At 45.2% G+C, this 27,978-nt stretch overlaps 2 protein-coding genes across 9 annotated transcripts; one reads left to right on the top strand and one right to left on the bottom strand.

Moving 5' to 3' along the window:
* Nucleotides 1-11: 11 nt before the first annotated feature.
* GOLGA2 (golgin A2) lies at nucleotides 12-21,333 on the bottom strand. 8 transcript variants are annotated; one of them, XM_064523690.1, is made up of 28 exons: nucleotides 21,191-21,333; nucleotides 20,013-20,135; nucleotides 19,546-19,626; nucleotides 16,254-16,388; nucleotides 15,605-15,648; nucleotides 15,390-15,453; nucleotides 14,863-14,922; nucleotides 14,319-14,399; nucleotides 12,440-12,478; nucleotides 11,871-11,933; nucleotides 11,521-11,614; nucleotides 10,748-10,854; nucleotides 10,057-10,115; nucleotides 9,365-9,506; nucleotides 8,136-8,225; nucleotides 7,837-7,944; nucleotides 7,649-7,736; nucleotides 6,782-7,128; nucleotides 5,851-5,964; nucleotides 5,203-5,427; nucleotides 4,901-5,000; nucleotides 4,725-4,813; nucleotides 3,980-4,133; nucleotides 3,782-3,849; nucleotides 3,223-3,325; nucleotides 2,859-2,965; nucleotides 2,359-2,527; nucleotides 12-2,254 (listed from the first exon to the last, which is right to left on the bottom strand). In XM_064523690.1, the coding sequence occupies exons 1-28, from the start codon at nucleotides 21,236-21,238 to the stop codon at nucleotides 2,007-2,009; spliced, it is 3,150 nt and encodes a 1,049-aa protein (XP_064379760.1). In that variant the 5' UTR covers nucleotides 21,239-21,333; the 3' UTR covers nucleotides 12-2,006. The 8 variants fall into 8 exon arrangements, with proteins under 8 accessions (XP_064379760.1, XP_064379761.1, XP_064379763.1 ...); XM_064523691.1 differs by having other exon boundaries at nucleotides 6,782-7,125; XM_064523693.1 differs by lacking the exon at nucleotides 14,319-14,399.
* Nucleotides 21,334-22,166: 833 nt separating this feature from the next.
* SWI5 (SWI5 homologous recombination repair protein) lies at nucleotides 22,167-26,192 on the top strand (the record flags this gene model as incomplete). The annotated part of the gene is made up of 5 exons (XM_064523700.1): nucleotides 22,167-22,585; nucleotides 22,751-22,799; nucleotides 23,565-23,686; nucleotides 24,812-24,906; nucleotides 25,368-26,192. Coding segments are annotated over 5 exons (750 nt in total), but the record flags the coding sequence as incomplete, so codon positions are not given.
* Between the last annotated feature and the right edge of the window lie 1,786 nt (nucleotides 26,193-27,978).

The raw sequence follows: 27,978 nt of genomic DNA, 5'->3' as shown, positions 1-27,978 counted from the left end.
TATAGTCAGTGCCCATCTGAATAAGTTTATTCAGAAAGAAAGCAAATTTGTAACAGCATTAGGTCACCTCTGCAGCAGACTGCAAAACTTCAATAGTCTTTTTTTTCCTTCACAGTCTTGGACTAGAACACCCAATAAATATTTATTCCATTTATAACAGTAATGTTCGGTATTAAATCACAGCCCTGCCCATTAGAGTTATTCTTATGATACAGGCTATGAGCAGCTTGAGCAGGTATAAACACTGCAAAAGGCTAGTCTCTTTTCAAGGAATATACAGCATATTACACAGATATAGTATGTACACAAACCCATGCAGCTAGGAGCTTGGGAGCCCACAGCACTAGTGTTGTGCCTTGAGTCATGTGTTGGGCCAGTTACCCAGAGACAACACCAGAGCCATTCAAATGAAAGGAGAGCATTCAAAAAAACAGCTTCATCTTCCCCTGGTGGGTTCAGAGGCGAACACATTTTGTTTCATTTACCCTCTTTTTCAGTTGTATATGGAAATCAACATGAATCTTAAATGTTCTTATCTGCTTGGGGCTAGAAAAGCTGCTTCTACCATGCTGATAAAGAAAGGAAGCTTGACCAACTCAGACATAGAGGAAGGCATGAATATATATATATTTTTTGATAAACCCCCAAATTAATAGTGTTCCTGTGCTTGTATCTCTCGCATCCTGAGGGTTACTGCTGAAGCAGTGCATGCTTCTAAGCCACTAGTCTGGGCTAGTGCATTTGGGTTGCCCAGCTGTGAAAGTCAGGTCCCTTTAAGTGCCACAGCAGTTCTCCTTCAGGGGCCATTGCTGAGACAGCAGGTAGTTCCAGCCTGAAACCTGGACTGACTTCTAAGATATCCACACGCAGTTCACTTTGACATGTGCCTTAGGTCAGAAGGTGCCTTGCACACCCAAGGGATGTGTTTTGCTGCTGCTTCCCAACACATTTTGCTCTCTTGTTACAGTTTAGCCTGTTGCTTCAGGGCAGTGCCAGGTGATGCCTCTAGTACTGATAAGCATCACAGGCATTTAAGCAGAGGGCAGCGGTTGTTAAATTCTACCTACCGTGTTATCTAATGCACTCAGCTAGCATATTCCTTACCAAAATGGGAGAAAAGGAAATTTAAGTGATGGAGAGCCAGAACCCCACAGTCCAGAAACTCGAAACAAAGCATGTTTATTACGTGGTTTCCTTTTACTCATTTCTCCCACTTTTAATAAATAAAACCTTCAGACACATACAAGCGAAACACATCATCCTCCAAAGTGCAGTTCCATTTCCACCCCACTCCCAGTCATCCACATAAAGCTTTGTCAAGTAACCAAAAAGACTCAAAAGGCAACCCTAGGTCCCTTCCCCCTAGCTAATGAGAATAAATGTTTCTGTAGTGCTGCCTAGGTAGCCAGAAGCCTGTATCTTTTGGCTGTTTGAGAGTGGCAAGGCTGGTTTCAGATACAGTACACAAGGCAGGCTGCAGAGGAAAGGGGGAAGTTTAAGATACATAGTGTGCAACAAAAACAACCGTTTAGAATCCCAAGAGTTTGTTACCAGAGTAAGTTACTCTGGGAGCCTTGGAAGGAAGGAGGCAGACTGCAGTCATGACTGATGGAACTGAGTCACTGCTGTGAAGCTGGCTGCCAGCAGCAGAGTCCTGGTGTGGGGTGGGGGATACAGGAAAAGCAATCAAGTAATTCTGCCAGAAGTCATGGAATCCCCTTTCCCCCAACCTGTATCTGGCCCAGGGGAAGTGCTGGCCCAGCTGCCTCCTGCGAGCACTTCCAGTCCACCTGTACTCCGAGCCCACCAAGTAACAGAAGAAAGGGGAGGAAGGGAAGATGAGGTCGGATGCTTGAGTTCCATCTGATGCAGTCTCCCTTTCCTCAGGTCTTTAAAGCAGATACCTGTTCTGACCAAGGACATTGGGCAGAGGTACAGGGCAAGTACAAGTCAGTTTGAGTCCTTACAGGCTCATAGAAAATTGCTGTAAATAAGATTAGTGTCACTTAAACCACCATGATTTTGACCTCATCATTCTCATCAGCACGGTAAAAGAAGGGAATGCAGGGGTTTTCTGGCAGGGAGCCCAGCCTCTCCTGAGGGTTCTGGATTTCTCTGAGAAGCTGCATTATTTGCTTTGCTGTGGGATCCTCTTGGTTTGGCTGAGCAGCTTTACTGTCAATAGGGGAGAAACTGGACTGATGAAGAACAGCCTCTTGTTCAGGTTCATCTGATAAACTCACTTCTCGTAATCCTGTAAGGAACATAGACAAGGCAGGAAGGTAATGCTTCCCATCCATATGCAACACCAAAACCTCAGGTTATTCCATTTTGTAACTTGTTCTGGCTACTGCTCACCTTCTCCATCAGTAGCATTCAGTTCAATGCGCCTCTCCACTGGAAGCATACTCTCATTCTGGCTTGCTAACAGCTCTGGGTTCTCAGCAGCTGCCACATACTTGCTGTACCATTCATTTCTTTCCCCAACCAGACGCATCACCAAGTCCTGCAGTTCCAATAACTTCACCTGCACCAAGGTAAAGGAAAATCTATGAAACATGCACATGCCTGTGGCCACAGAAACTACTATTAGATTCCCCTCGCAAACAGCAGGGGCAAGCTCTCCATAGACCAGCTTCCTCTGAACCTTGAAGGAGGTGCTCATGACACCTGGTAGGCTTGAACCCTCTTGGTCAAGTGCCACTTTCAGGTACTTAAAGTTTATTGTCCTGTCTCTGTCACAAAATTAGCATCTTCAAAATTAAACTTAGCTGAAGTTTTAGAATCTGCAAGTCCTCCCAGACCTGCCTATTATTGTGTGCCCTACTTGGAGTACTGCTACAGAACAGATTCCTTGCCTTCATCTCTTCCTTATCCTGAGCCAACCTGCTGATGTACTCCTCTTTCTCTTGGTGCCGCTGTTTGAGGATAGCCCTTTGACTCTGGTATAATGCAATATATTCCCCTGGAACACAAGAAAAGCATAAGAAGTAAGTGTTAGTGAGATCTGGATATAAGCCTTACAGTGATCATACAAACTCTGTGACATTAGGATCCAGCAAATCCAACCCTGGAATGAAGTCTGGCCTAACTGGGCAAGATTAGGATACTTGAACTGCTTAGTTGTTGCAGGGCTCCACTCTAAGAGCTGTTGGGGACCTTCTGTTGCACAAATAATGCATTGAGCAAGCTTTAGCTTGTACGTGTGTTGCCTAAACATACCAATGGTGTCTGTTTCCCCAGACAGCTGTATGCAGCGATGTTCTAGCTCTTCTAGCCGTTCCTTCAGATCAGCTTTCTCACGCATCAGGTCTGTGAAACGGGACTGAACACAAAATCAGCATCAACCACCTGAACTACTCACGTACAGGGAATACATGCCTTATAAACACCACCCTCCATTCACATTGATCTGAGCATAAGGAACAAATCTTGCTTCCTTTTCCATTTCTCTCATATTTGGTGGTAAAAAGGAATGAAGAGGAGTGAGCTAGAGAAGGTATAAAGAAGCATCTTCCTATATTTTGGGAAGCAGAGGGGCTGATGGAACAAAGAGCCCTCTAACCTTCTGCTGGGTCGGCACAATTCAAGTCATACTCAGACAACTCCAAGTGATTGACAAGCAATGATAAGCTTTTTAAGAAGTAGCACATTATTATGGAACATTTGCTATTTGTTCCCCTACAGTTTGTTTTTGTGTGCTATAAGATAGTCTGACACTGGCTTAAAGTCCAGCTAGGCAGGGTAGTAGGACTGAGAGGAGATGAGAGCCTTTGCTCACCTGTAGTTTCTCCATGGCAGTTTTCAAAGCCTCGTGAACCTCCACTGGAACAGTATCCATAGTGGAATCTGCAATGGAGATGTGTAATTTATGGTTCCTCCTTGGGCACGATGCACTCACTGTTTCACAGAGGCCAGAGCCAGCTGGCCAAGATGTGCCTCCATATTCACACGATCCGCAAACCACGCCAAGCTTTACCTCCACTCAGTGTGGCATTATGTTGCTGCTCCTGCCTAAGAGCTGCTATTTGCTGCAGGAGACTTCTGCACTGCTGTTTCTGAGCAGTCAGCTGTTGTCTCATATCTTCTCGCTCCTTCTCCACCTGGGACATGGCAGATGTCAAGAAGGCAACCTGGAAAGAATTCCAGAGTCTTCACTTTAGGGCTTCTCCTATGTGAAGCATGAGCAATTGTGCATCTCAGGACTAACAGTTAAATTTACCCCATTTTCGTACTTTGGTTTCCTGCCCATAAATAAGTAACTGGCCTGGAACTAAACCAGGCAGCAACTACTGCATCTCTTCTCATTCTTGAATACTATGAATCATTGCTTCTCTGCAGATTAAATCTGAGCTCCCACGATAACTATATTATGAGTCTGCTTACAGAAAAATCTAGGAGGTGTTCAACACCATTTCCAAAATGTCTTTGAAGCAACGTCACAATAATTAGAGATCTACTCTGCCAGCTGAGTTGTTTTCATAATTACATAAAGCCACTGCAGGACTTCCAGCCTGCCTTTCGAGGGTACTATAGAAGTCTTGGCTGCTTGCAGCTATGCACAGGGGACCATTACACTTCCCTCGCTACTGTGCCTGAGCTGGTAGCAATCACAGCTGGTAAACAGCTTAGTCCATGCGCACACTCTCTGCAATTCAATCTCTGCTTTTCTAAGCATTTGTTTACAACTAAAAACAAAGGCTTTTCTACCCATTAAGACCCACCATTTCTTCATGGCTTTCAAAGTTCTCTGGGATCACAAATGAAGATTTTGGGTTTTCTTCAATCATTGCTTCACTTTCAACTCCATCTCCTGTAAAAGGAGGAAGGTGAACAAAGTAGTAATACCCCAGAGAGCCCAGCTCTACCTGCTCTCTGGAGATCACCTGCAGCTACTCACCTTCCACTCGGTGCAACATCCTGCCATCCAGCTCTGCTGCTAACTGACTGATCTGGGCCTGCAGCTCTTTGTTTTCCTTAGCTACAGCTTCCAGACTTTCCTGTGAAAGAAAAGCAGCAAATCACTCAAAGTGCTCTACACCAAAACCTGCACAAGCCAGACTGAAACAATCACCAGATCTTCAAGCAGTAGCAGCAGAAAAAACAGTGCTTCTGCTCCAGACACATATCATTCACCTTTAATTTACAGACTACAATGTAGTTCAGCCTCCAGTCTTTCCATTTGCCCTTTATTACTGTTACCTTAGTCTGCTGCAGCTCCTTCAGGTGCATTTCCACAGTCACCTTCCCCTGAACTTCCTCATGCTGTAGCCGATCCATAAGCTGTGTCTGAAGCAAGAACTGCTTGTGCAGTTCCTCTTTCTCAGCAGCCAGCTGCTGGTATGCCACAGTGTACTGTTGCAAGTGGCTGTAGTACTGGTCCCGCTGGTCCTGCAGTCCCCTAGCTTCCTGGGTTTTCAGTTCCAGCTAGCATAACAAGATCAAACCATCACCAAAAGTTCAGCCTGGCTGCAGTTAGCGTTGCTAGGTGGTGGAGTCTTTCTGTAACACCACCACCCAGTGCTGTTCTTCTTCAGCACTGGAAGTGAGGCTCATTCCTCTGACCATACTGCAGCAATGGACACCACTTTTTTATGTCTGTCAGAAGAGCTAAGCCATGTGGCGTGATCCAAAATGTCAAATTGCCCCAAAGTCACCAACCAGGCAGTCAGCCACCATCTGCCCCCACATGCCAGACCCCCGTATCAGACAGCAGATGATGGGAGAAGGCTCCCAGCTTGATCATTACAATACTGATTTCCATCTTTTCATCAGAGCTTGGTAAATTGCCAGCTCTGCTTTGTATAAACCAGTGCACTCCTGCCCTGCCATCCCACTGCACTTCCTTACCGTCTCTTTGAGCTCCCCCAGGTTCTCCTGCAGCTGCCCAAGCTTCTTGGCCAACTCCTTCTTTACATGTTGCTCTGACTGTAGGGCACTTGTAACCTCCATGTTTTCATTTGTCTGCAAGAATCCAAGGCCATCATATAAGAAAATTGCCCCAACAACCATAAACACGTACTACCTTTTATAAAATTCCTGATAACACTGGGTGCAGACTCTTATAGTATTCTGGAGTGTGAACAGTTGCACTTGGGCCATCAATTGACTGTTCGGGGCAGTAAATAACTTAGAAAAAGGTTCAGAAGACAGGAGAAGAGCAAGCAAAGAGCCTGGGGATCAGTGCTGGGACACTGCCAAGGAAGAGGCCTGGTACATGGCACAGCCTGTCAGCTCCCAAGCAGATGGGCAGTATGGAAATTCCAAATAGAGCCATAAACATTCAAATCAAGAAGAGGAGCTCAGAAAGGACTGAAGAAAAACAGTGACTAGGCCATTGGTCAGTTTGACAGGGCCTGAAAGAGGAAGCTGTTATATTGAAAGGAAAGAAGCAAGGGTAACGATTCAGCTCCAAGAAGGATAAGAATGACAGCAGCAGGAGAGAAGACTGCTGAGAGAACTTCCTCATAAGCAAATACAGGGAACAGAAAACAGGTCTCTTCAAGGGTAAAAAGGCAGGAGGAATATTTAGGGAAAGAAACAGCCTGACTAGTAGGAGAAGAGAAGGAAAACTGCTCCGGACAGAGATACTGGTTCATCTAGCAGAGCACCTGAGGGAGAAAGGATTTGTAGGGAACCTCCTGGCACTGCAACATATATCACAGAAGGTGGAGTAGCCACGGCCCCAGAGGACAAGATGGATAATGCTCCTGCCAGGCTCTTACATCTGTGCTCTAACAGAAGTGCATCAGCAAGGGAAGTGGTGGCAAAAGAGACCTACCAGTTTGACAAACCCATTCTGCAATTCAGCCAGCTGCTCCTTCAGCTCCCGGTTTTGGCTCAGAGCCCTACTGATTGTGGCCTTGTCACTCTGCATGCTCTCCAGGATCTGCTGTCTGTCCACAGACTCCTCGCTGTAGCGCTGCACGGCCTTCTCGAGCTCCAGCAGCCGCTCCTCCTGCTCCCTGTTGAGGTGGCTCAGCTGCTCATTGTCCCGGACCTGGGCCTGGTACTGCCCGTGCAGTTCCTCCTTTTCTTGCTGCAGCCGCTGGACCTCTTCCTGCAGACTCAGCTCAGCTTCTGTGGGCCCTGACGGTGAGGAAGGCTCAATATCCATGGGCTTAACTGCTGAGGAAATGGAATCAAAAGCAGCTCAGTCAAAGGGCTGGATCACTTGTGTAACACAGCGTTACACAACCTGTGTGGCTCTGTGAACCAGAATATATCACCAACTCCAGTATCCAGTCCTTGCTGCAGAAGGAGCAGGGCACTGAGAGGAATGAAGGAGAAAAAACATCCCCAAAACAAGTGCAGCTTCCTGCTGTGTGCTGCTAACTCCCCCACAGTCCAAGCAAGAGCGTATCTCTGACTTCTCAATCTCCTGGGCCATACAGAGGGCCACAGAGGCTGAGAGTATAGTCAAATACTAGAGACAATATAGGCAGATAATATTAAAAGACATAAACAGACTGCTGGTCAGTTATTTGAAATAGTTCATTTGTTGTTTGCTAGGATCAGCTGTCCTCATGATTTCAGAGCATCAGATCTACTTGTACCTGGTGTGCAGAAGTTCATGCGTACTGTGTAGGTAACCTGCAGGTAACCCGCTGGTACTCTGCAATATGAAGCCCCATTTCAGCAGCCCTACCTGATTTGCTCAACAGTTCTGTAACATTGGCTTCCAGCTCCCGAATTTGGGTCACATGCTTCTCCTTCTCCTCTGCCATTGTGTGGACCTGCAGAGCCACATACGTGATAAGTTAAAACGATGCTCACGATGCACTTCATCCTGACTGTGTTAATCAAATGCAGCTATGACACTGCCTCTGCTATTACCTGCTCAGAGAGCTGCTGTACCCGCTGCTGCCAAATGCTCCCCTCCTCCTTCAGTTTCTCTACATACTGATCTCTTTCTGCCCGCAGCTGGTGAAGTGACTCCGAGAGCTGTTCAAAACAAAGAAACAAAAACACAAAGAAAATTGCATCAGCTAAATAAATTTATCAGTGACTGTTTAAGGGCTAAAGCTTGAAGAAACCAGTGTTAATGGAAAGCTCAGGCTGCATCCTTCTGCCACACAGTTTTCTTTACAGAAGTCAGGATTTGGATCATCAACACATTCCATACAGCCCCTTACCTGAGCAATCTGCGTTTCCAGGCTTGCCCTCTCCTCCAGTGCTATCTGCAACTGTTGGTTGGCATCCAGACTCCCTGACTGATTTGAGAACTGCCCACAAAAATCAAAAAGTTATGGCAAATGTTAATATTCAATAATTGATTATATATATTTGATATATTATTCAATGTGTTGCACATAGTTATATAATTTGTAATATTTTTATATATTGAATTAATATTTAATTTCTGTGCAACGTGTTCCCTTATAGTAACATCCATGTTGTTACCTATATAGTTCTTAAAAGTGATCCAACTAATAGTCAAGTTGAACAAGGGAGAAAACAAATGTGGAGGTCAAAGATCAAAAAGCTTAGATCTCAGCTCTGTAGAACAGGCTCAGCTGGGGAGCTCCGCCTTAACATTTTTACATTTTTTTTTTAATGTATAAAGAAAATGCGCTTTAGTCAAACCATGTGCCTCAGAAACTTTGTGTAGTTCTGGAGCCTGTATTATACAGACAGATCAGACGGTATAAAATCTTGCAACCTTTAAGTTGTCAAACACACCAGGAATTTAAAGCCACTGTTTGGGATATATCAGTAGACTAAGTAGCAAGACTGGTTCAGTTAACACACAGTAGTTTTCCCAGAAGAGTAGCAATTGGCTTTATTTCAAGGGTAGCCTAAGCCACTCTCTAAGAAAAAGAACATTTTTTTTCCCTCTTGGGCTCACCTTATCACTGAGCTTGCTCTCTGAACTGCTAACAGCTGGCTTCAGGCATCCCCTTTCTAACTGGTTGCTTGCCTTAACTTTCCCCAGCTGACCTTCAAGTTGCCATTATCCGATTCCCCTCTCTCTGCTAGGGGTTCAAACACCACCTCTGCTTAACTGGTTTCTCAGTGGGACTGCACAACAGCTGGGTAACCAAAAGGCTGGACACAGATACAAGCAGGAAAATAGGAAAAGACATACCATACTTTCATACTTAATGTGTTTGCTCACCCTCATATCATATAACATTCTTTTAGTAGACCACTGTCACAATGTCTTTCAATCTACTACTACAACTCCTTAGAGTGTAGACTTTCTATTCCTCATAGGCCTCACTGAAAGCCTTCTACTAAGAGGATGTCTTCATAAAATTTGTGCCTTCCTTGAAAAAAGTTAGGTCTTACCCCCACTGTCAGAAACAAAGCCTTACAATGATCAGCGTAATCTACACCCACATCCTAAAAGTATTATGGTCACCTGTTGGATCATCAGTTCAGCCATCTCCAGTTTCTTATGCAAATCCTCCATATCCAGCTTCATGGCTGAGTTCTCAGAAACCAGGGAGCGAAGTTTCTCGGACAGTTCTGAGTTCTGCTGCTTCAGTTCCTCACTACCTTTGCTGAAAGAAAGAAACAAACAAACCAAAAAAACCTGAAGTGGCAATGCTTTTTATATTCGCCATGAGTTTGCAGATGCCCATATCATAAATGTACAATCCAGTTGTTCTTAGCAGCTATAATCACGGAAGGGATGGTTGGAAGGAACCTCTAAAGATCATCTCATCTAACCTCCCACTTAAAATTCTGCTGCTAACACCACATCTGGTCAGCCACAGCTCTATATAGCCAAGTCCTGAAAACTACCAAAGATGGACACTCCACAGTCTCCCTGGGCAACACGTTCTGGTGCTGCACTACACACCTAACGGCTTTTTTTTTCCCCCATGAATACCCAACCTCCCAAGTGACCACCTGTGGTCAGTTCAGTTCCCCTTGTTATGTTTTGTGGCACTACTGAGAAGAGTTTGAAACCATTCTCTCTGCAACACTCCTTCAACGGAAGGAGGACCGATTGTGCACTAGAAAAGGTGACCAATATGCCATCTGTTATGAAGACTGCTTTACAAGAAGTTGGCACTACCTTTGCAGTAACATGTAGAATGGACTCACCTCTGTTTGTACAGTTCCAGTTTCAGGTTGTCTCGTTCCTTCACTAACTCTTTATTATGCTGAAAAAAAAAAAGGAAATTGTTGTTTGGCTAGAATCTGGAGATGACTCAAACAAACAAAATGTTCAGTGATTACCCAGCTTCACCTTTAGCAGATCAGCTAATGTGGAAAAGGCCAAAACTTGAGCAAAATCCTCAAGACAGGTTTGCTTGGAACCTCCTCTATAGCTGTAGTAGGCTGGCTAGTGCTGCAGCCAAGCACCCCATCAGACTTTGCACAAAGGAAGAATTTGCCAGGAATTCATCTGCTCGGTCTTTTAAAATGTAATGCTACTAACTGACCATGAGGCTATTTTTGCAAACTTCTGGATTAGTATCAATACTAAAGTGTCTGTTTGATGGCGACCCTCCTGGGAGGAGGTCTGTTAGGCTTCTGTTGTTTGGAACTGGCAAGACTAATGAAGTGAGGTGCCAGATCTGAAGACAGCAACTGGACCATATGATTAGAGGTCACAGAAAACTGAATGAAGTCTGCCTTGATCATGGAGAATAGAGGGCTTTGCTAACAAGGCTAATTTCTGCCTCTTCGCTAAACAAGGACTATAGACTTCAGTCGATAGACAGCAGCATAGTGATAAGCAAATAGCAAAAAGCAGAACTGCTGGTTAAGCGTAAACAAAACTGACTCTTACCTTGTCTGACTGTTTCTGTTGCATAGAGATGGAGGATAAGGTGCGTTCTAGCTCTGCTACCCTCTGGCGAGATGACTGCAAACGAGCAGCAAGGTCTTCAGCTTCTCCTGAACAAGTCAGAGCAGAGTCAGTTGAAACCAGCCCACAAAGAGCTTTTTGGTACTCGCTGAACAGCACTTTCCACTTTTTTAACAAGCTCTTAAAAACTTCAGAGAAGGCAGCACGGAGCTCTGTACATCAGGTGACCTGGTTCAATTCTTGGCTCTACTGGTGATTCACTAGCAACGCTGGGCAGTAAAGCTCTCCATAACTACCTTCCTCACTTTTAGAGGGAGATGATGAAACTTCCTTTGCAGACTAGTAGGCAATATGTTTATTTTTTCTAATAGAATAAATTGCTCAAATTTAGTTGTGAATTAAAAGCTTGGGTAAAATGAACATTAACATGACAGCTGTGTAGGAGGGAGGGCAGAGAAAGGAGAACAAACTTTAAAAGAAATCAGAAGAGAGTGAGAAAGAAACAGTCTGGGGTAGTCACTGGCCCAAAAAGGGCTGACAGGACTTTAGTTATGCACAAAAGAACCTCAACTGCAACGGGATTAACATGCTCTGATTTGGGGGAAGCTATAATGACAGCAGCAGTGATGGTGCCAAATATTGCTCATTAAGGAGTCAGCAAGTGTTGTGAGCTGGCTGCCAGCAACTATCATGCCTGTGACTTGCAATCCACAGTTTAACCAACAGCTTGAGTTAGAGCAACTAGAGGTGATTACCTGATTTCTGCCGCGCAGCTTGTTGAGTATGCCCGAGGGCCGTCTGCAACTCAGACTTCTCAGAAACTAGAATTCCAATAGTCTGAATATGAACCTTTGGAAAAGGAAAAGTCAGCTCAGTGCAAAACTTCTTTGCTTGGAACTACAAGACCATTATTGCCACAAAAGGGTAATTCACTAAAGGTAAAGAGGTCCTGCAGTTAAGTACAGAGTCTGGCTGACCGACTCTCCCAGCTTTCCTGAAAGAATGGATGCACATGGCTTTCAGGGTGAAGACTGTGAGCAGTCAGCAATCCAGAAAACAATTAGGGTAAAACAGGTGGTATTATGAAATGGAGACTCTGCCTTACCTGCAGCTGTTCCCTCAGTGCTGCTTGTTCTTTAGAAAATTTCTGTTCAAACTCCTTCTTTTCCTGTGTAAACAAATGATGCCTATTCAACACAAAATTTAAAATATTTAACCCTTTTTTATTTTAATTCTTATTAGAAAAAGCAGTCATTCATTGGCAGTATTTCCAGCATCTAGCTGATACTAATATTTCTAAAGATCTACTTCAGTCTTCACTATTTGAACTACTTCAGTAATTATCCACCCTAATAGCGCAATGAGAGGTTCCTTATGCTAGCATAAATGTGGCAATGTCTGGAATGCAAATTGCCAGGGACGACTTAGACTATAACCTACCACATCCACCCAGGCTCTCCAATACTCATTAAGTACTAGCTTTTATCAAAATAACAAAGCTACGTGCCAGGTCTATCTTAGGAAGCCAAGATATTCAACTCTATGCTACAAATGAAACAGAATCCAGCATAAGACATGATCACATATGCTCGTGTCACAGCCCACTATGCTTTCTGCTCTTTGGAGAAGTAGATACCTATTATGGTATCTACCAAAAAATGGGACATGTTTTACCTTCTCCAGCTGATTCATTGCTTCTTGGTTCTGCTGTTTCTACAGGAGGAAAAAATTAATGTATCAGTATTAAGAGCAAATATTCTCATACTGCTGAAATCAGTAAACACATTTGCACTTTAACCAAGCAGGATACGTGCCTAATTAAGGCAAAGAGAATTTCCATTATCCTTTCTGTAGGATACTCAAAACTAAAGAGTTTGTTTTAGCCATTAAAAATTATAGATTTGGGGCTCACTGCACTAATATACTTTATATGCCAGATATGTTTTTCACTGCTCAGTACGTTATCACAGTTCTAACCCAACTACTACTACTCAAACCCCTGTATGTTTATATCTGAGCGTCCATCATCTCTAGTTAAACTTGCTTCCCACGCCTACAAAGTTTATCATTGTAATCCTGCTGTATTGGGATCACCAAAAATGCATTAGAGGAATCATAGTCTCTTCCTTCAGCTGAGACCTTAGACCTTTTCCCCCACATAGTAACTGGCCTTGAAGGCATGCAGAGTTGCACTTATGTTGGCAGGCCTCTGCAAAAGCCTGCGGGGAAGAAAGCTGAGGCCAAATGCTGAGAACGGGGATGATTCTGTCCCAACCACTTTCAATTTTACAGAAAATGTATTTGGAGATACATTGACCATACATAGCACATCTTGAGATATGGGGTGAAGGAGACAAAAGTGGCACCTATCTACACAGGCTGCCACCCAAACTGTCCTAAATTTGTGACAGAGTGCTGCTGATTTCGGGAGGTGCAGGGTTGCCATTTGCTGTCGTCATCACCATGGTTGTTTCTCAGAGCTCTGCTTTTCTCCCTTCCCAAAGAATGGGCTTTGGCCAAGCTGCTTCTTTACTACTACTTCAACATGTTTTGAAACATGACCACCAATGGAAGGGTAATGAGCTAGAGGCTTTGATCCTAGCAGTGCCAGTGCAAAACAAATAACCAGGAAAAGCAAAGGCAAGACCACAAACGCAGCAAAGGCCCCACATAATTCCAGGTAAGAGATCACTTCCTTTGCCTGTCAGAAAGCAGGCAAACAAGGAGAACCCTGGGTGGGCAGTGCCCCATACCAGGTACCTCTGCAGCCTGGCTAAAAGAGGAAAAGGAAGAGCATGGACCAACAAAAGAGAAAAACCAAACCGAAATAAAACAACGTAACAAGTGGGGTCATGGGATACATTGGAAAACACTGACCTTTGGAAAAGGAATAGTCTGAGGGGAGAATAAAATGAGGAAAAGTATTTCAAACCAAGCAAGGCTCTTTTCAGACTGAAACAAGTCTTTTTAGCTACATTTCTTTCAGTGTTAAAGCCACAGGCTTTTAAGCAGCAGCAGCAACAGCAGCAACCCATGCAAGCTGCAGGACAAAGCAGTTCATTCATAGTGCCGGAGAAGCTGAGGATATGACCAGAAACCAGCCCCAGGCTCTCTCCTAGACTTATTGCTCCCACTCTGCCAATATATTTAGAGCAGCATCACCACCTGCAGAAACAGGTTTTCACACTACTGCCAGTACCGGAATTCTGTTTCCGTTGAATTTCAGGGATTCAGAACGAGACCAAGTATAGCTGTTTTATCATGATGCTTATCATCCAGGGAAAGCATGATGAGATCAACAGAACACAGTTAACTGAAAGTAAAACCCAAAACTTTGCTTCTCATTCCTTAGATGAGCTAATACATTAAAAGTAGCTTTCGACTTTCATCCTCTTAAGAGGTTTTCCGACATAGCCCGTTTTTGTTCCTTAAAAGTTGCTGTGTAAGCAGCATCCCTTGTGGCACTATAAGAGAACTGATAACCTTGCAGACACCCAGAGAGCACGGAGGAGCAGCAAAGACAATGAAACTGGTCGGTTGGATCGTTTCTTACCAATTCCTCTATCTTTGTAATGAGCTGTTTGTTAGTTAGATTGCTGGAATCTAGGGCTACTGCCAGCTCCTGGTAACGTGTCTGATGGGCACATGCAGACAGGAGGAGAAAAAGGAGGGGCAGAAGAGGAGGAGGGGAGGAAAAAGCAATAATTACAAAAGACAGAAGAATAAATCATTATCACAGTTTGATACAATCAGATTCTCCAAACAAACAAAAAGACACTTTCAGTGAAAGTAGCTAGGATGACAAGATATTGTATCCATTCCAATTAAGGCCTCATTTCTACATAAAAGTGAATCAGAATTAAGGACTGCAGTTGCATGGAGACCAGATTATCCCCAGCCCCCAAACGAGAAACACCTCAGACACCTGTCTCCAACTGTTGACCACAGCCATTACAGCACAAGACCACAGGGGTCTGCAATGTATATGAACTGTGTTCAGTTAGGTCTCATTAACACCACTGTAAACACAGAATCCCAATAAACAATCAACAGTAGCAAATGAGGGCGAAAAAAATCACAGACTGAGGACAACTCACTTCCATTTCCTTAATGTTTGTGGAAGAAACAGCACTTTCTCCATTCACATATGACGTAGACTAGAAGAAAACCAGTCAAATAAGTCAGTTTTATTTCCCAAGGCAACAAACCACTATTAAGTTAGAATGAACTACCAAAAAAATACTTCTTATAGCACCTTTCACTTCACAGTGCCACACACAGACAAGGAAAACACACTTTTCTGGCTAAGGATAGATGCAGACTCCTCCCTTGACAAGCTGAGGTGAACTGTGCAGATTTACTTTAGATTCTCTGCCACTAAATCAAGAATGCATCTTTCCATGAATACATGCTGTTCATTCATCCCACTCTGCTTTTCTTCCTACTGCTGAAATTTCACATTCCTAAAACAAGAGTTTTTGCTTCTCAGTACTTAAATATCTCATTGTTCAGTAGTACAACTGCAGACACCACTATACAGAAGAGTTTCTTGAGCTGACTGCTTGAAGCCCTATGTCAGACATCACAAGAATTAATAGGACAAATGGAATAAATGAGGCCATACCTGAGAAACCAGGCCATTGAGCTGTTCGGACAACTGGCGGAGACTTTCTGTTGATGAAAGAGACCTGGGAACAAAGACAGACAATTATTCTTTCGGATAAAAGTTTCTTTCAGAGAACTGTCCCAATCAGCACTAGGGAATAACATGATTTTAACTTTCTGGACACTTTGGAATCCTGTTGCAAAGCTGTCTAATAAACAAACACAGACACTCACCTGTTCTCATCCAAGGCATTTTTATGATCTTCAGCTTCATGAATCTGTGGAGTAAAACGCAAAAATTTACAAGCCTGTACAAAAGATGGGAGTTGTATCTGTGAACGTATCACTCAGGCAGACTCGAGTACCCCTGGACTCAAGTTCTGCAGTCCCTATAACTACTGTTTTCCAATTAAATACTCAAAACCACCCAGTCAGTCCTGGCTTGCACATAATTTCTTAGTGTTGAGAGCCCAGCTTTCTTGAAATGATGAAGAGCCTTAAGTCTTACAAGCTTTACGTTTGCTATTACTGTTTATCAGTATAATCAACACTGATGGAAAAATTTCAGCTGAATCTTTAAATAGTGTAAGGGAATGCAAATTGCTCCAGCTGGTGACCTTCTGTCTTATTAAGGATGCTTTCTGCTAATGGAATAGGAAAGAAGAGGACAGAAAATAGGAACATTAGAAGAAGCAAGGGCATGTGCTTGCTAGTACTCTCTTCATTCTCACAAACAGTTGATGAGTACATGGCGAGTGAAGAATGCAGTATTTTTAAAGGAAATTTCTGTGCTAGTCTTGTCGTATTTATGAAGACTTTCTCAGCAAAAAGAGTGGTATCACTAACTAGTGTGGCAATATTCACTATGCAAATATTCACAAACCTGTGTCAGCTGCATGCTCCCAGGAGCAGGCAGAACAGAACCACAACTAGGCAGACTGTTGCTGTTAGATAGCACAGGGACATCGGCAGCAAGCTGTTCAGCATTACGAGTGGCAACATCACTGTCAAAGTATGCCTGTCACAAAACACATCACAGGAATTACAGCCTACATGCAGAATGAATGAAAACACACATGAACACATCGCCTTGTGGTCTCCCTGGGAAAACTAGACAAAAGCGAACAATTGATCATTTAGAAACACGTGGAAATTAATCTGTGTTCTTCCCAGAGCAAAGGGGTGAACACATCAACCCATGAGTAACAAACATTGTCCCCTATTCTCTCAGTCCCGTAAACCCTATTAGAACCAGTCTGAACAACTGGTGTCCCGTAATCAAATCAGCTTCATTAACATGGGGCAGTAACATCACCCAGCTCTAAACATGCACACTAGGTTTATTAGAAAGGATCTGCCAAAAACTGAAGAAAGGCAAAGCCAGATATAGTCACTATGCTTTGAAAAGCACCACCTTCAAGATGCCTCTGGGGAAAACACTGATCACTATATGCAAATTAAGATGGAAAAAGAACAGGTTAGCGACCATTTAAAAACTGGGTTAGTCGGACTCAAACGCTCTGCCTTAAACTCAGTAAAGCTTGTAGCATGCTAGTAACCACAACATTAGGAACAGGGATTTACAAACAGGCCAAATTCAGCATGGCTGGAAGCAGATGCCTATGGCCCTATTGGACCTATGAATGCTGTGACAAAAAGAATCTAAAAAGAGAGAGGCACAAAAATGATTTCTGTACAGTTCTCATCCAGCCTTTGTGGGAGGATCAGCAGCATCTGATGACAGCTCTACCAAGCCACGGTGAACTGGGCAATTTCTCATCTATCCTGAACAACATCAGAGAGACCCATAAAGGCCTGAGCAGTATTCTAGTGTTTTATGGCTGTTATATTTCATCATCTAGCTCTGGCAAGACATCATCTTACGACACTACAAAGCAAATGAGATAAGCTACTATCAACGTTCAACCCCACAAATATACCGCTGCTCACTGCAATTCCACCTCAGACAGTGTCCTCTTATTGACAGTTCACGGGAAACTAAAAATTTCTCTCTCTCTCCTCCCCCTCCTTCATGACTACTTGGAAGGACAGGGGAGGATCCTGGTATTCCCTGTGTGCTTGCTCAGCACTTCATTTATGAATCAAACAGCAGGAGAATACAGTCACAGGACAGATTTAATGAAAGCAGTGAGCTGGAAGACTGCAGAGGGAAACATGGATTTTTTATATTCTTTTTAGCAGGACAGATACTTGTGCACTCACAGAGCAACATATGTTAGGTGCTGGTAAGAAGGTCAGGAACTTCCAGCTTCAAGCTTCACCTCTTTTGATTCACAACCTTGCCAATATAGAATACCAGACGGACAGAAGGAATATCTTCCCCAATACATCTCAAAAACATTTCCTTAGTTTTTCTTAACTAGGACATTCTTTTTGCTTAATGCTTCAAGATGCAACAACCAATAACATCTTAGCCACAAGAACTCCTTCCTTCTGCCCCCAAAATAAAAAGTTTTGAAATAAGAAAAAAAAATTGAACAACTAATTCATGGGAGACAGAAAGAGTGAGGAGCAAAACACTTATCTGGAAATCATGCACTGTGAAGTTCTAATAATGTAGACTAAAAATGTATTAATTTTGCCTTGCCTAATACATAGTAGGATCCATTTCCTTTCGCACAAAGGCTCCTATTTTGTCCAGTTTTCTGTGTTTCACAGCCAGAAAGCTGAAGTGGATGAGATGGGAGGGATCTGCCTCACATTAAGACACCAGTGGCAGCGCTAGCTCAGATGCTAATGATCAGCTTTTCTGCCCTATTAGCACCAAGTGAGTTTCTGCACAGCATTTCCCTGACTCAGGGTTTTTTCAAAGACGATAACCAGAAAGAGAAATCCACTCTTTCATTACAGATGGCAATTAAAGATTAGTTTTCAAGTTATTCTTAAAACTGCACAAACAATAATCCACAAATTCCAAGATAAAAGAACATCTGTAAGAGCCAATCAGATCAAAACATATTTCTCCATGTTGAGGGAAGAAAAAAAATTGGAAAACAAGGATGAATAGAAGTAATAAGTTCTCCATTTTCAGAACAGAACTAAAACTGTAGACACGGTTAGGCACCCGTTTCAAGACTAAGTGCCATCTCAGCAGCAGCACTGGAACAGCCATCCTCACCTGCAACCATCTAATGCTCCTGGTGATTACTATAGCTAAATTTATTGCTGGGGAGAAGTGGATATGCAGTAAATACAATAAATGGTTGATTTTGTGACGACTAGACTTGAAAATGAGGGTGGAGAAGTATGCAATCAAAATGATGGTGCACCCAAGTCAAAATGGAAAGCAGAGCTTTAGTACAACAAAATTGGAAGTAAATTCTGGGCTATAAAATTTGACCTTCCTGAGTTTCTATCACAATTTTAGCTTTGTTTAAGTAAACTGATTATCTAAAATAAAAGAAAAGGCTGTTTGCTGTAAGTTTGCTCCTGAACACATTTTTATTGCTTACAGGAGTATTTCCTTCCTTTTCATCTTCAGGAGCTAGGGAACATGAAGGCACTGAAGGCTGTAAATGCTTGACTTGAAATATCTGACTTCCTGCCTAAACGTACTTAAAATCATAGCACTTGCCAGTGTGCATCACCTGTGCAAGTTTCATTACTCGTCGTAAAATGGGTTGGCTGGAATAGCTACATAGCTTACTCATGGCAGCTCCTTCACTAGAGATGAGCAGAAACATGCCTTTCAGAAACAAGGCCCTGGGAAACAGAGCAGTGACACCCAGAACAGGAGAAATAGAGACTGAGAAAACACTCCCTTTTCCTAGTGCCAGACAGGTTTTTATGCCCCTTTGCTACCATTTGTTGGAAACGTGTTACATAGTAAAGGCAGTCGCTCATTGTTCGCTGCCTCACACCAAATTCCTGCTATTTCCCAAAGCTTGACTGTCTCAAGGAAAAGTTCTTGACAAGCTTCACTTCTTCACATGTTAAGTTTGACACAAACCAGAAGGAAACACACACTCACAAACAATGGAGAGACATGTTAAGAAACAGCTCCATGCTAATGAAAACGGCAACAAAACTCAAGCGACTGACAGCAGATGCATCAGAACAAGGCTCCACTCGAAAATCAAAGGCGGTTCGAACAGAATCGGAAGCATGCAGTAGGGACAGCAAGTCACCGAGGGGGACGCGGAGCACTGCCTCACCTTCCTCTTGTCCAATGAGGGTATGGCTACCCCATTGGAGCGGTTAAGGTCTGACACCAGCACCTTCAGAATGTTCTGAATCTAAAGGAGGCGAAAGAAAAGTGGAAAGAGAAATGGCTCAGAAAAGGACAGAGAGAAAATACCAACCAAAAGCAGCCACAGCAGCTGGCACCCTCCAGCTCATTAGGAGGATACACCTCAAAATGACAGCCCTGGACATATCCAGGGCTGCACTGTATCCTTATATGATCAAACACTGCTTCACCATAAACCCTGACTCTAGCACACACCCTCAAGTGATTTTAGTCACTAACCACTGTAGCTCACTTCATAAACTGGTAATACCAGCATCTAAAGCATCGCTGTGTTACGCTGGCAAAACCCTCCTCCAGCGGTAGTCTGGTTGTTTGGGAAACCAAAGAACAACGAGGTGGCAAATGATTTGGGAGAAAGAGTGAAATACTCACATTCTCTGGAGACTGTCGGTCATCATTTGTGGGAGTCTCAGGTCTGCTTCCTTCTTTAGTTTTTCGTTTCTTCTTGGCTCCCGCAGTTGCTCCAGGGCTATTCTTCTGCTGATATTCCTTCAGCTGTGAAAAAAACATGAATGTGAAGTCCAAATGGAATGTGCCTTCTAGGAGTATAATGTCAACAAATAATGAATAAAAAGATCGTGGGGTAAAAAGGCAGATCGGGTGTAAAGACATGAGAAACTGTCTTCAGAGTTTCTCTGAAGAGTTTCAGAGCAAGCTGAGAAGGTTAAAGGGACAACTGGCGTGATAGGTTCGGGACAAGAGGCTCAGAGCTGCAAATGCACGACTTTGCTATGCAACGAATGAAGCCTGGTTATGGGAAAGAAAGAATTTGGCATCCTTTACTGCAACTGAAAGGAGATTTTTTTTATTTTTTTTTATTTTTTTGCTTTTAGGATTATAAGCAAGAGCAATAAGGCAAAATTAGTGAAGGGCAATGAATCCTGAGCAGTGAGGAAAAAGCAGTGTCTGACAGTAAGATCTTCCCTTCTGTCAAAGAGTTTGAGAAGCGAAAGGTCAGGCCTCCCAGAGAGGCACCGCACGAACACAGGCACCGTAACTCAGAACGGAGGAGGGAAGCAAAATTAGTAAACAAACCGATGGTTTAATTTACAAAAACGGCTCGGACTGCCCTGCCTACAGTCGAGTTCAAAACAGTTTCCATTTTGCCTGGGCAAAGCTAGACAGGCCGCTCCGAAGCCTTCCCGCAGCTCAGGGGGTTACCGGCCACCTAACCCCAGACGGCAGCGAGCCCCGGCACCTCGGGAACCACCCGCTTCTCCCCGGCGCGGTCCCGGCCCGAGCGCCGCGTTTCTCCGCGGGGCGCCGGCGGCAGCAACCGCCCGGGGCCAAGGTGAAGGCGGCGACCCCGCTGCGCCGCGGGGCCCAAAATGGCAGCGCGCCCCGGGGCCGGCGCGGCGCCGCACCCCCCGGGCCGGGTCGGGCCGGGCCTCGGCCCCCTCCGCGGCGCCGCTGCGGGGGAAGGGGCAGCGCGGCGCAGCGCGGGGCGCAGCGGGCCCGGCCGGCGCCCCTCAGCTCGGCGCGGCCCCTCAGCGCGGGGAGCCGCGGCCCCCGGCCAGCCGCCCCCCTCCCTCCCCCCCGCCGCCGCGCACCTTCTTCTTGGCCGCGGCCAGCTTGCTCTGCCTGCTGCCGTCCGCCATGTCCCAGCCGGGCCCGGGCCACGTCAGCCGGCGCAGGGCGAGCGGCGCAGGCGGCCGCCTGGCTCCGCCCCGGCCCCGCCGCCGCGCCCGGCCCCCGCTGCGGGGGCGGCGCGGGGGGGACTCGGCGCCGCCGCCCGCCGGTGACGGGCGACACGGGCGGAGAGCAAAGGCGACCCGGGGAAGAAGGGCCGGTCCCCCCGCCCCGGGCGGGCTTCCCCCGTCCTGCGCAGGCCGCGGCCTGCCCGTCCGCGTACCGCCTGCCCGGTGTGCACCGCTCCGGTGCCGAGCTGCACCTCTGAGGCCGTGGCTAGCAGAGGCGGTTGTGCTTTGCTGCTTTGTAACCCCCTTCCCAAATCCTGTGACCTTCCGAGTGCAGCAGCAGCAGGATCTGGCGTGCGCGGTCGGCCAGGGAATGCAAAATGCCCGTTGCCGGCGCTTGGCGCTGCGCAGGGAGATGTTTACCTTTGGCCATCGGGGAAGAAGCTCTTTCTTCACCAAACCAAGGAGCAAGGTGTGAACTTTCTTGTTTTCCCTGGCCTCTCGGAGGAAGTGATTTATTTTCCGTGCCTTCTCAGAGGAGGTGAGGGAGATGATGGCTAGGGATGGACGTGCAGGTGGGGTGCCTGGATGTGGCTCAGGCTGCTAAGCCTGATGATTTATATCCTACTTCTGACTCTGGCTCTGCTGCAGGCTGCTGCTGTTCACATCCTACCTGACCTCTGCCTGCTCGGGGCCAGGGCAACATGCAGCCACGGGGTTGCAGCGGGAGACCTCGAAGGATGACGGGAGCGCACCTCGGAGTGGCGGCGGCCTCTCGGCGAGCGCTTCCCTCCTCACGGGCCGCCGCAGAGCCCAGGAGGGCACGGCATGCACTGCGGCCGGTGGCGGCTTTCCCCCAGGAGAATAAGGGCTAGAGCCGCGTCCCTGAGGGCACCGCGGGACCTCGCCGAATGGACACCCACTGCCTGCTGTGGCACCTGGAAGGCTCAGAGGCATTTTTGAAAACACGGGGTGTCAACAGAAGAGCTTCCAACCAGGGTTATTTGCGTGGTTATGCCCTGCCTTGCCCCAAATTTCACCTGTAGTTTCAAAGGGGAGAATACGCTCCCCAGCGCCCCTCTGCAGCTTCAGCGAGCGGGGCCCCCCGCGGGGCGCGGGGCCGCCGCGGAGGAAACTACAGCTCCCGGCGTGCCCCGCGGCGGGGCGACTACAGCTCCCGGCGTGCCTCGCGGCGCGGCCCGCGTGGTGCTGGCGTGAGGCGGCCGCGCTGGCGGAGCCGCCGCCGGGGTCGCCGCCGGGCGAGGGGCGCAGCGGGAACCGCCCGCCGCCGCGGCCTCTGCTGAGGAGGTAGGAGCTGGTTCCCGGCCCTGCCCGCCTCTCGGGCCCCCTCTCCCCTGCCGGGCCCTCGCCGCGCCGGGCGGTGGCCCCGAGGCCCCGCTGAGGCGGCCCGGCCCGGCGCGGCCGCCCGTGGTGCCCCACCACTGACGCGGCGCCTCCCTCTGCTTTGCCCAGGACCCCCGGTGGCGCCCGGCGGAGCGGCAATGCCGGCTTCAAGTCGCCGGTGAGTCCCCGTCCTGCTGCGCGGGGGGAAGCGCGGCGTCCCCTCCGCGGTGGCCTCCCCTCAGAGGCCTCCCACCTCCTCACGAGGCCTTTCCCCGCCCTGGGGAGCGGGGTCAGGCGGGGAGCTGCTTCCCCTTGCACGGGGTCTTCTCCCCAGCCGGACGCGGGGCCCTCCCTCGGCTCCGTGGGCAGCACAGCAGCCTTCCTGCCTGTTGTCATGTCTGTGTGGCTTCACATCTGCCCCGGAGAGATGCCTTCTGCGGTGGTAATTCGGTTCCCATGGCCTGTTTTCATCCTTGGTCTCTCAGCTGAAGCAACAGTTGGTCCCAGTGTTTATGATGAGTCAGATTGGCACAGCGGTAACTGTTTTTCCTGGAGAGTGAAATTGTTTGTTGCCTTAGTGCTTTGTCAGGGTAAATTGACATCCGAACTGCTCAACGGCATTTCTTGAGTAACTGGCAGCCTGGGGTTGTGTCAGTGTGCAACAGTGCAGCGTCCTGGGAGCTTGTTTGAAAAGCCAGATTGTAATCTTTCACTTAACACTGTAAATGTACAAAATTCTGTAGAATAAAGTATGTTATAAATTAAACAGAGCAGGCTGACATTAAATATATTGAGAAATACTTTGTTTGAGCCCCCTCCCCCTTTTTTCTTCCTTTACTTACCCAGTGACACTCAGTATATCTTTGATCAGTTCCCTCTGGCACAGCAGCATCTTATCCCGTGCTGAACTAGTGGAATGTTAAATGTGTTCTGTGCTCTACAGATCCCATCTCCAAGGTCCTGCCAACCTGATGGAGCCAGTGAAGAAGCCCTGCAGTATGAAATCGAAGAGCTGAAACGGAAAGACCTCGCTCTAGACCAGGAAATTGCACAATTCTTGTCTGAGTATGTTCTTGGCAAGCGCAGTGTTCAGCGTGAGGCCTCAGTATTTTTGCTTTTAAAAGCAAACATGGTCCAGGAGTTAGAACTAAGAGCTGACCTGTTACAATGATTGTTCTATCATATTGTTATATAATGCTCATTACAGTATTGTTTGAATTATGGGACCAGTTAAAGACAACAGGGAATTCTCTTTACCATTTATTTGGTAAAGCAAAAAAAGTTTTAATTAGAACTAGGATAAGAATACTTTTAATGTAACCTAAGATGTTGCTGTAAATTGGGAATGAATAATTTTAACCATTGGGATGCTACATGACATGTTACCAGAAGTGCTTGTTCATATGGGGTTCACAATGCAGATCATGACTTACAACCTGCCAAATTTAGTCCAAGATTAAGCTGGTTTCCTTGTTCCATGTGAATGTGATGTTCATTTGTTCTGTGATTGAGATGACTGGTTTGAAGTATTGACCTTTCTGTTCAAGAACAGGTGTGTTTTCCTGACAAACAAATGGCCTGCAGAACATTTTGGCATGATGGATGCCACGTAAAGGATAGTTAGGCTGTTTTAGTGTGATTCCTTGTGACACATTATTATTTCGGGATTTTTACAGACTGGTTTGAGGAAAATTTTTTTTTGTAAGCAGAGGAATCTCTGTGGCTTATATGTAGTGAGTGGTATCTTCTCAGATAATGTGCATAGTGCCTGAAATGGATTAGGGAAATTGTAGAGCAATGGAGTCAATTCTAAAAGCTGGGGCGTTTTTGTTTGTTTGGCTGTCTTTTGGTTTTGTTTTTTAAAAAAAAAAACCCTCAAGGACAAACAGCCCTTCTTTCATCACCCCAGCTTACTCATTTCTCCTTGATTCTGAGAATTATGTTGGATTTTGTTTGAGAAGTTTTGATATAGAAAAAAAATCAGAATGAGGCTCTACTCTTTTGTAGTTTTCATGTTTATAACTTTCAACAACTGTACCTTCTGCTTTCAGACTCTGGTTTTGGTATGGCCAGTTCTGATATCTCACATATCTTTGCTACGTTCGTTCGATAGCAGCATCACTCACAATATAGCAGCAGCAGCGGTTACTCTGTGTCATTCTTTTAACCTTCCTGGATTTGTTGTTACAGAGGCTACAGTCTGGAAGAACTGGAGAAACATATCTCTCTACTCCATGAGTATAATGATATTAAAGATGCTGGACAGATGCTGTTAGGCAAGCTGGGTAAGGAAGGAAATGCTGTTGAACAGCTTCTTAGAAAATTTTTTCGTCTAGATAGAAAGAGAGAAGCTGCTACACTGTGAAGGCATAGCTTATTTTAAAGATTCTTCAGTTCTAGGCTTACTAAATCACTTGTGTAAGCACAAATAATTCTGTTGTTATTTCTTTGGAATCTTTTTGGAACTGGACATATCCTGAGCAGCGTACAAAATAATTGCCACTTGCAGGTGATTTATAATGTTATGGCTTATCAAAATTTGATATATGTTACTAATTTGTTTTGTCAGTTCGTCACATGTTTAAAAAAAATGGGGCAAGCAGGAGGCATAGCTACAAAATTTTTTACTGGTTTCTTAGCTATGGGAGATTCTAGGATAGTTAGGGGTTAATGGAAGCAAAATGCAACCTTTGTGACTAACCTACTCTTCATTTAATGGAAGTAATGGTGTTTCTTTCTTTTCTAGCTGTTATTCGAGGGGTTACCACAAAGCAGCTATACCCTGAATATGATCTGGAGCTTAGTGACTAGTATTGAATCTGAAGACCACAGTGTCCTGCCAAGATGCCTATTAGTGGGCCATTGGGTTTTGGTGTCATACCTATTTAAAATTGATAAAAGAAGGTCTTGGAAGTGTGTAGACTTTCAAGAGAGAGTATGTTAACAGCCTTTCTTTTTTTTTCTAAGAAGCTTTGGAACATGAAAGTTATCATCAGTTTCCTGTTTGTGGAAAACGGATGTTGAGGATGTGGTATTTTGTATAATCTCAGTTTGTCTACTTCCTGATCAACCCTTCTTTTTTTCCATAGGAAGGGTTATAATTCAAGGTTTATGTTGAGTCCCTTCCTACTGAGCTTTTGCTTCTTTACAACATCATGAAGCTATTTGGGAGTGCTAATCTGCAGGTGGAAGCAGCTTTTAATGAATGGATAGAGGAGGTGAGGGTAGAAGAATATACAATGTAATAGCTGCTTGAAAAGAAAAGAAAATCCCAGGGAAGTAGGGAGGGAAGAAGGTTGAAATGTGTGGGTGGGTTTTTTTGTTGTTGGTGGGGGTTTTTTTGTTTTTTTTTGGAATGACCAAATTTGGGAAGTTTGGGTTCTTTGCATTTTTGTACCTCACTGATCTGGTATGTAGATGTTTTGCATCATTTCTGTAGTAAATAAACAGCAAAATGTGACATTGTATTAAATTGTCCAGTCTGAATAAGGCAGCTATCACCTTTCTCAGCAATTCCCTGTATGAGCCAATGAAACAATAAAAGAACCTGGGAACAAATTCTTAAACTATATTCTGAGACAACTGTAACATCTATTATTCAGATGTTTTTCTGAGGACTCTTAATGGAGACACTGTAGCAGTACTGATATAAGTAATGGGTTGGTGGAGAATTACTTTTGCCTATTTCTAAGTGCAGAGTCACTGAAAGTGAGTGCTGTTCTATACACAAAACTATGTTGAGAGCGTTAATGTTTCAGTGTCAGGTGTTAGGACTGAGGGTGACTGTACAACCTAAATTTGGCTACTTTGTGCAGCTCTGTATGATGAAGTGCTGTAATGACTGCAGGTCTGTCGTCCCTCCTTCACTCAAGCTTGATGCCCTTCTGGCCATTCCTGCTTCTAAAACCTTCCTGTCAAGTAAGTTTCCCCCTTGTCTCCCATCAGGCCTGTGTTGCAGTCTGCTTTTATGTCCAAATTCAAATCAAATTAATCTGTCTTTGTAGTGCTTGGAGATTGGAAAAGAGTCGTAAAGGCTGCTGCTAAGAACAGAGAATTACTTTTGCGCTCTCAGTTCTGGGCATGGCACAGAAGCATCACTAGTAAATAAGGTGTTTTGTCACAAAAGTGCTGGGGAGGGGGTCTAAAGCAGGGAGACAAAGTTTGCCCATTCTGTAATACATCCAGGCAAGCCTCTGCTGATGAGCAGCTGCACTTCTCTGAGTTTACTGTAGCAATGTAAGAATGGACTCATGGGGATGGTTACAGGTATACCCTTCCCATTATAATTGCCTCTTGCCAAGTCCAGAAAGCTGTGTTTTTTGGAGTAGCTTTAAGGAGGAAAAAAAAAATCACAAGAATGCTAAAAGTGAGAAATGGCCAGCTTTGTTCTCAAAACCCACATTGCTGTTTTGGCTGGTATTTTTTATGCAGGAGAGTTAGTTTAGCCTGGAACATTCCAAAAAAAAAAAATATTAACTTGGCAATAGCACAAGCAACTGAAAATGGTTTTTTTGCAAGGAGAAGTATATACAGAAAGTCCTTCATTTTGTGTTTGGTGTGAGCCATATCGTGGGAAACATTTTCCACTACCAAAGTTACTTAAGGTGTTGGAAGCTAAGGAAAGGACTGCAGTCTATTTTCTTCCTGTTTTTGTAGGAACAGTAGGGTTAAAATTTGCAGCTGTATCCATGAAAGTTTTCTGCACAGCTCTTATCTTGGGCTTCTGCAATGACTGGTTCATACTCCGGTTAGCACCAGACAACTGTCCATGGAAGGTGCCCTGATCTTGGTCCCTTGTCCATAGAGAATGAGTGCACAGAAAACCAGCCAGCTGAAGTAAGAGCAAACTGCCCTTGGCAGGTCTCTGTGGCTCTGTAGTTGGCACGATAACATGCCACGTGGCGGCAGCCATGCTCCACTGCTGCTTTGGCTGCTCTTTACCTACGGCGCAAGGAGACCTGGAACAAATGAAGGATTCCAGGGCTGAAGTTAATGACTTTTGACATCCTTCAGGACAGGACTGGAACCTACCACTTAAGGTGATTCCTTCCTCACAGGCCCCCTTACTGCTTGTCCCAGAGTCACTTCTTGTACCTTAATGGCTCTGGAGGAAAAAATATGCTTGCCTTTGCCCAAATTCAGAAGAGGATTGGTCAAATCTCTTCTTACTGCTATGAGTTCTCTATATATTACAAATAGATCTCCAAGCTCTCTAGGTAAAATATATAGCTGGAAAAATAGAGTGTAATAATAGCAAGTATACCTTCAGAATTTAATTTAGATTTAGAAAGAGTATGTTAACCCTGTTAAGTCTGATCCATGTATAAGAAGCGAATAGAGAACAGACTGTATCACAG

This window comes from Dromaius novaehollandiae, chromosome 20 (genome assembly GCF_036370855.1).
Source record: "Dromaius novaehollandiae isolate bDroNov1 chromosome 20, bDroNov1.hap1, whole genome shotgun sequence".
NCBI lineage: Eukaryota > Metazoa > Chordata > Aves > Casuariiformes > Dromaiidae > Dromaius > Dromaius novaehollandiae.
Note: the sequence above shows the minus strand (reverse complement) of the source record. Positions and strands in the feature narration are given on the sequence as shown.

What these genes read in the sequence shown, in the direction of transcription:
- GOLGA2 (XM_064523690.1), bottom strand. Translation starts at nt 21,238, where the DNA reads ATGGCGGACGGCAGCAGGCAGAGCAAGCTGGCCGCGGCCAAGAAGAAG. An exon ending in CCTCATTGGACAAGAGGAAG is followed by an intron (nt 16,389 to 19,545) that starts GTGAGGCAGTGC and finishes GTTTTGTGACAG; the next exon opens with GCATACTTTGACAGTGATGT. An exon ending in AGAACTGTTGAGCAAATCAG is followed by an intron (nt 7,129 to 7,648) that starts GTAGGGCTGCTG and finishes CCATTTCCTCAG; the next exon opens with CAGTTAAGCCCATGGATATT.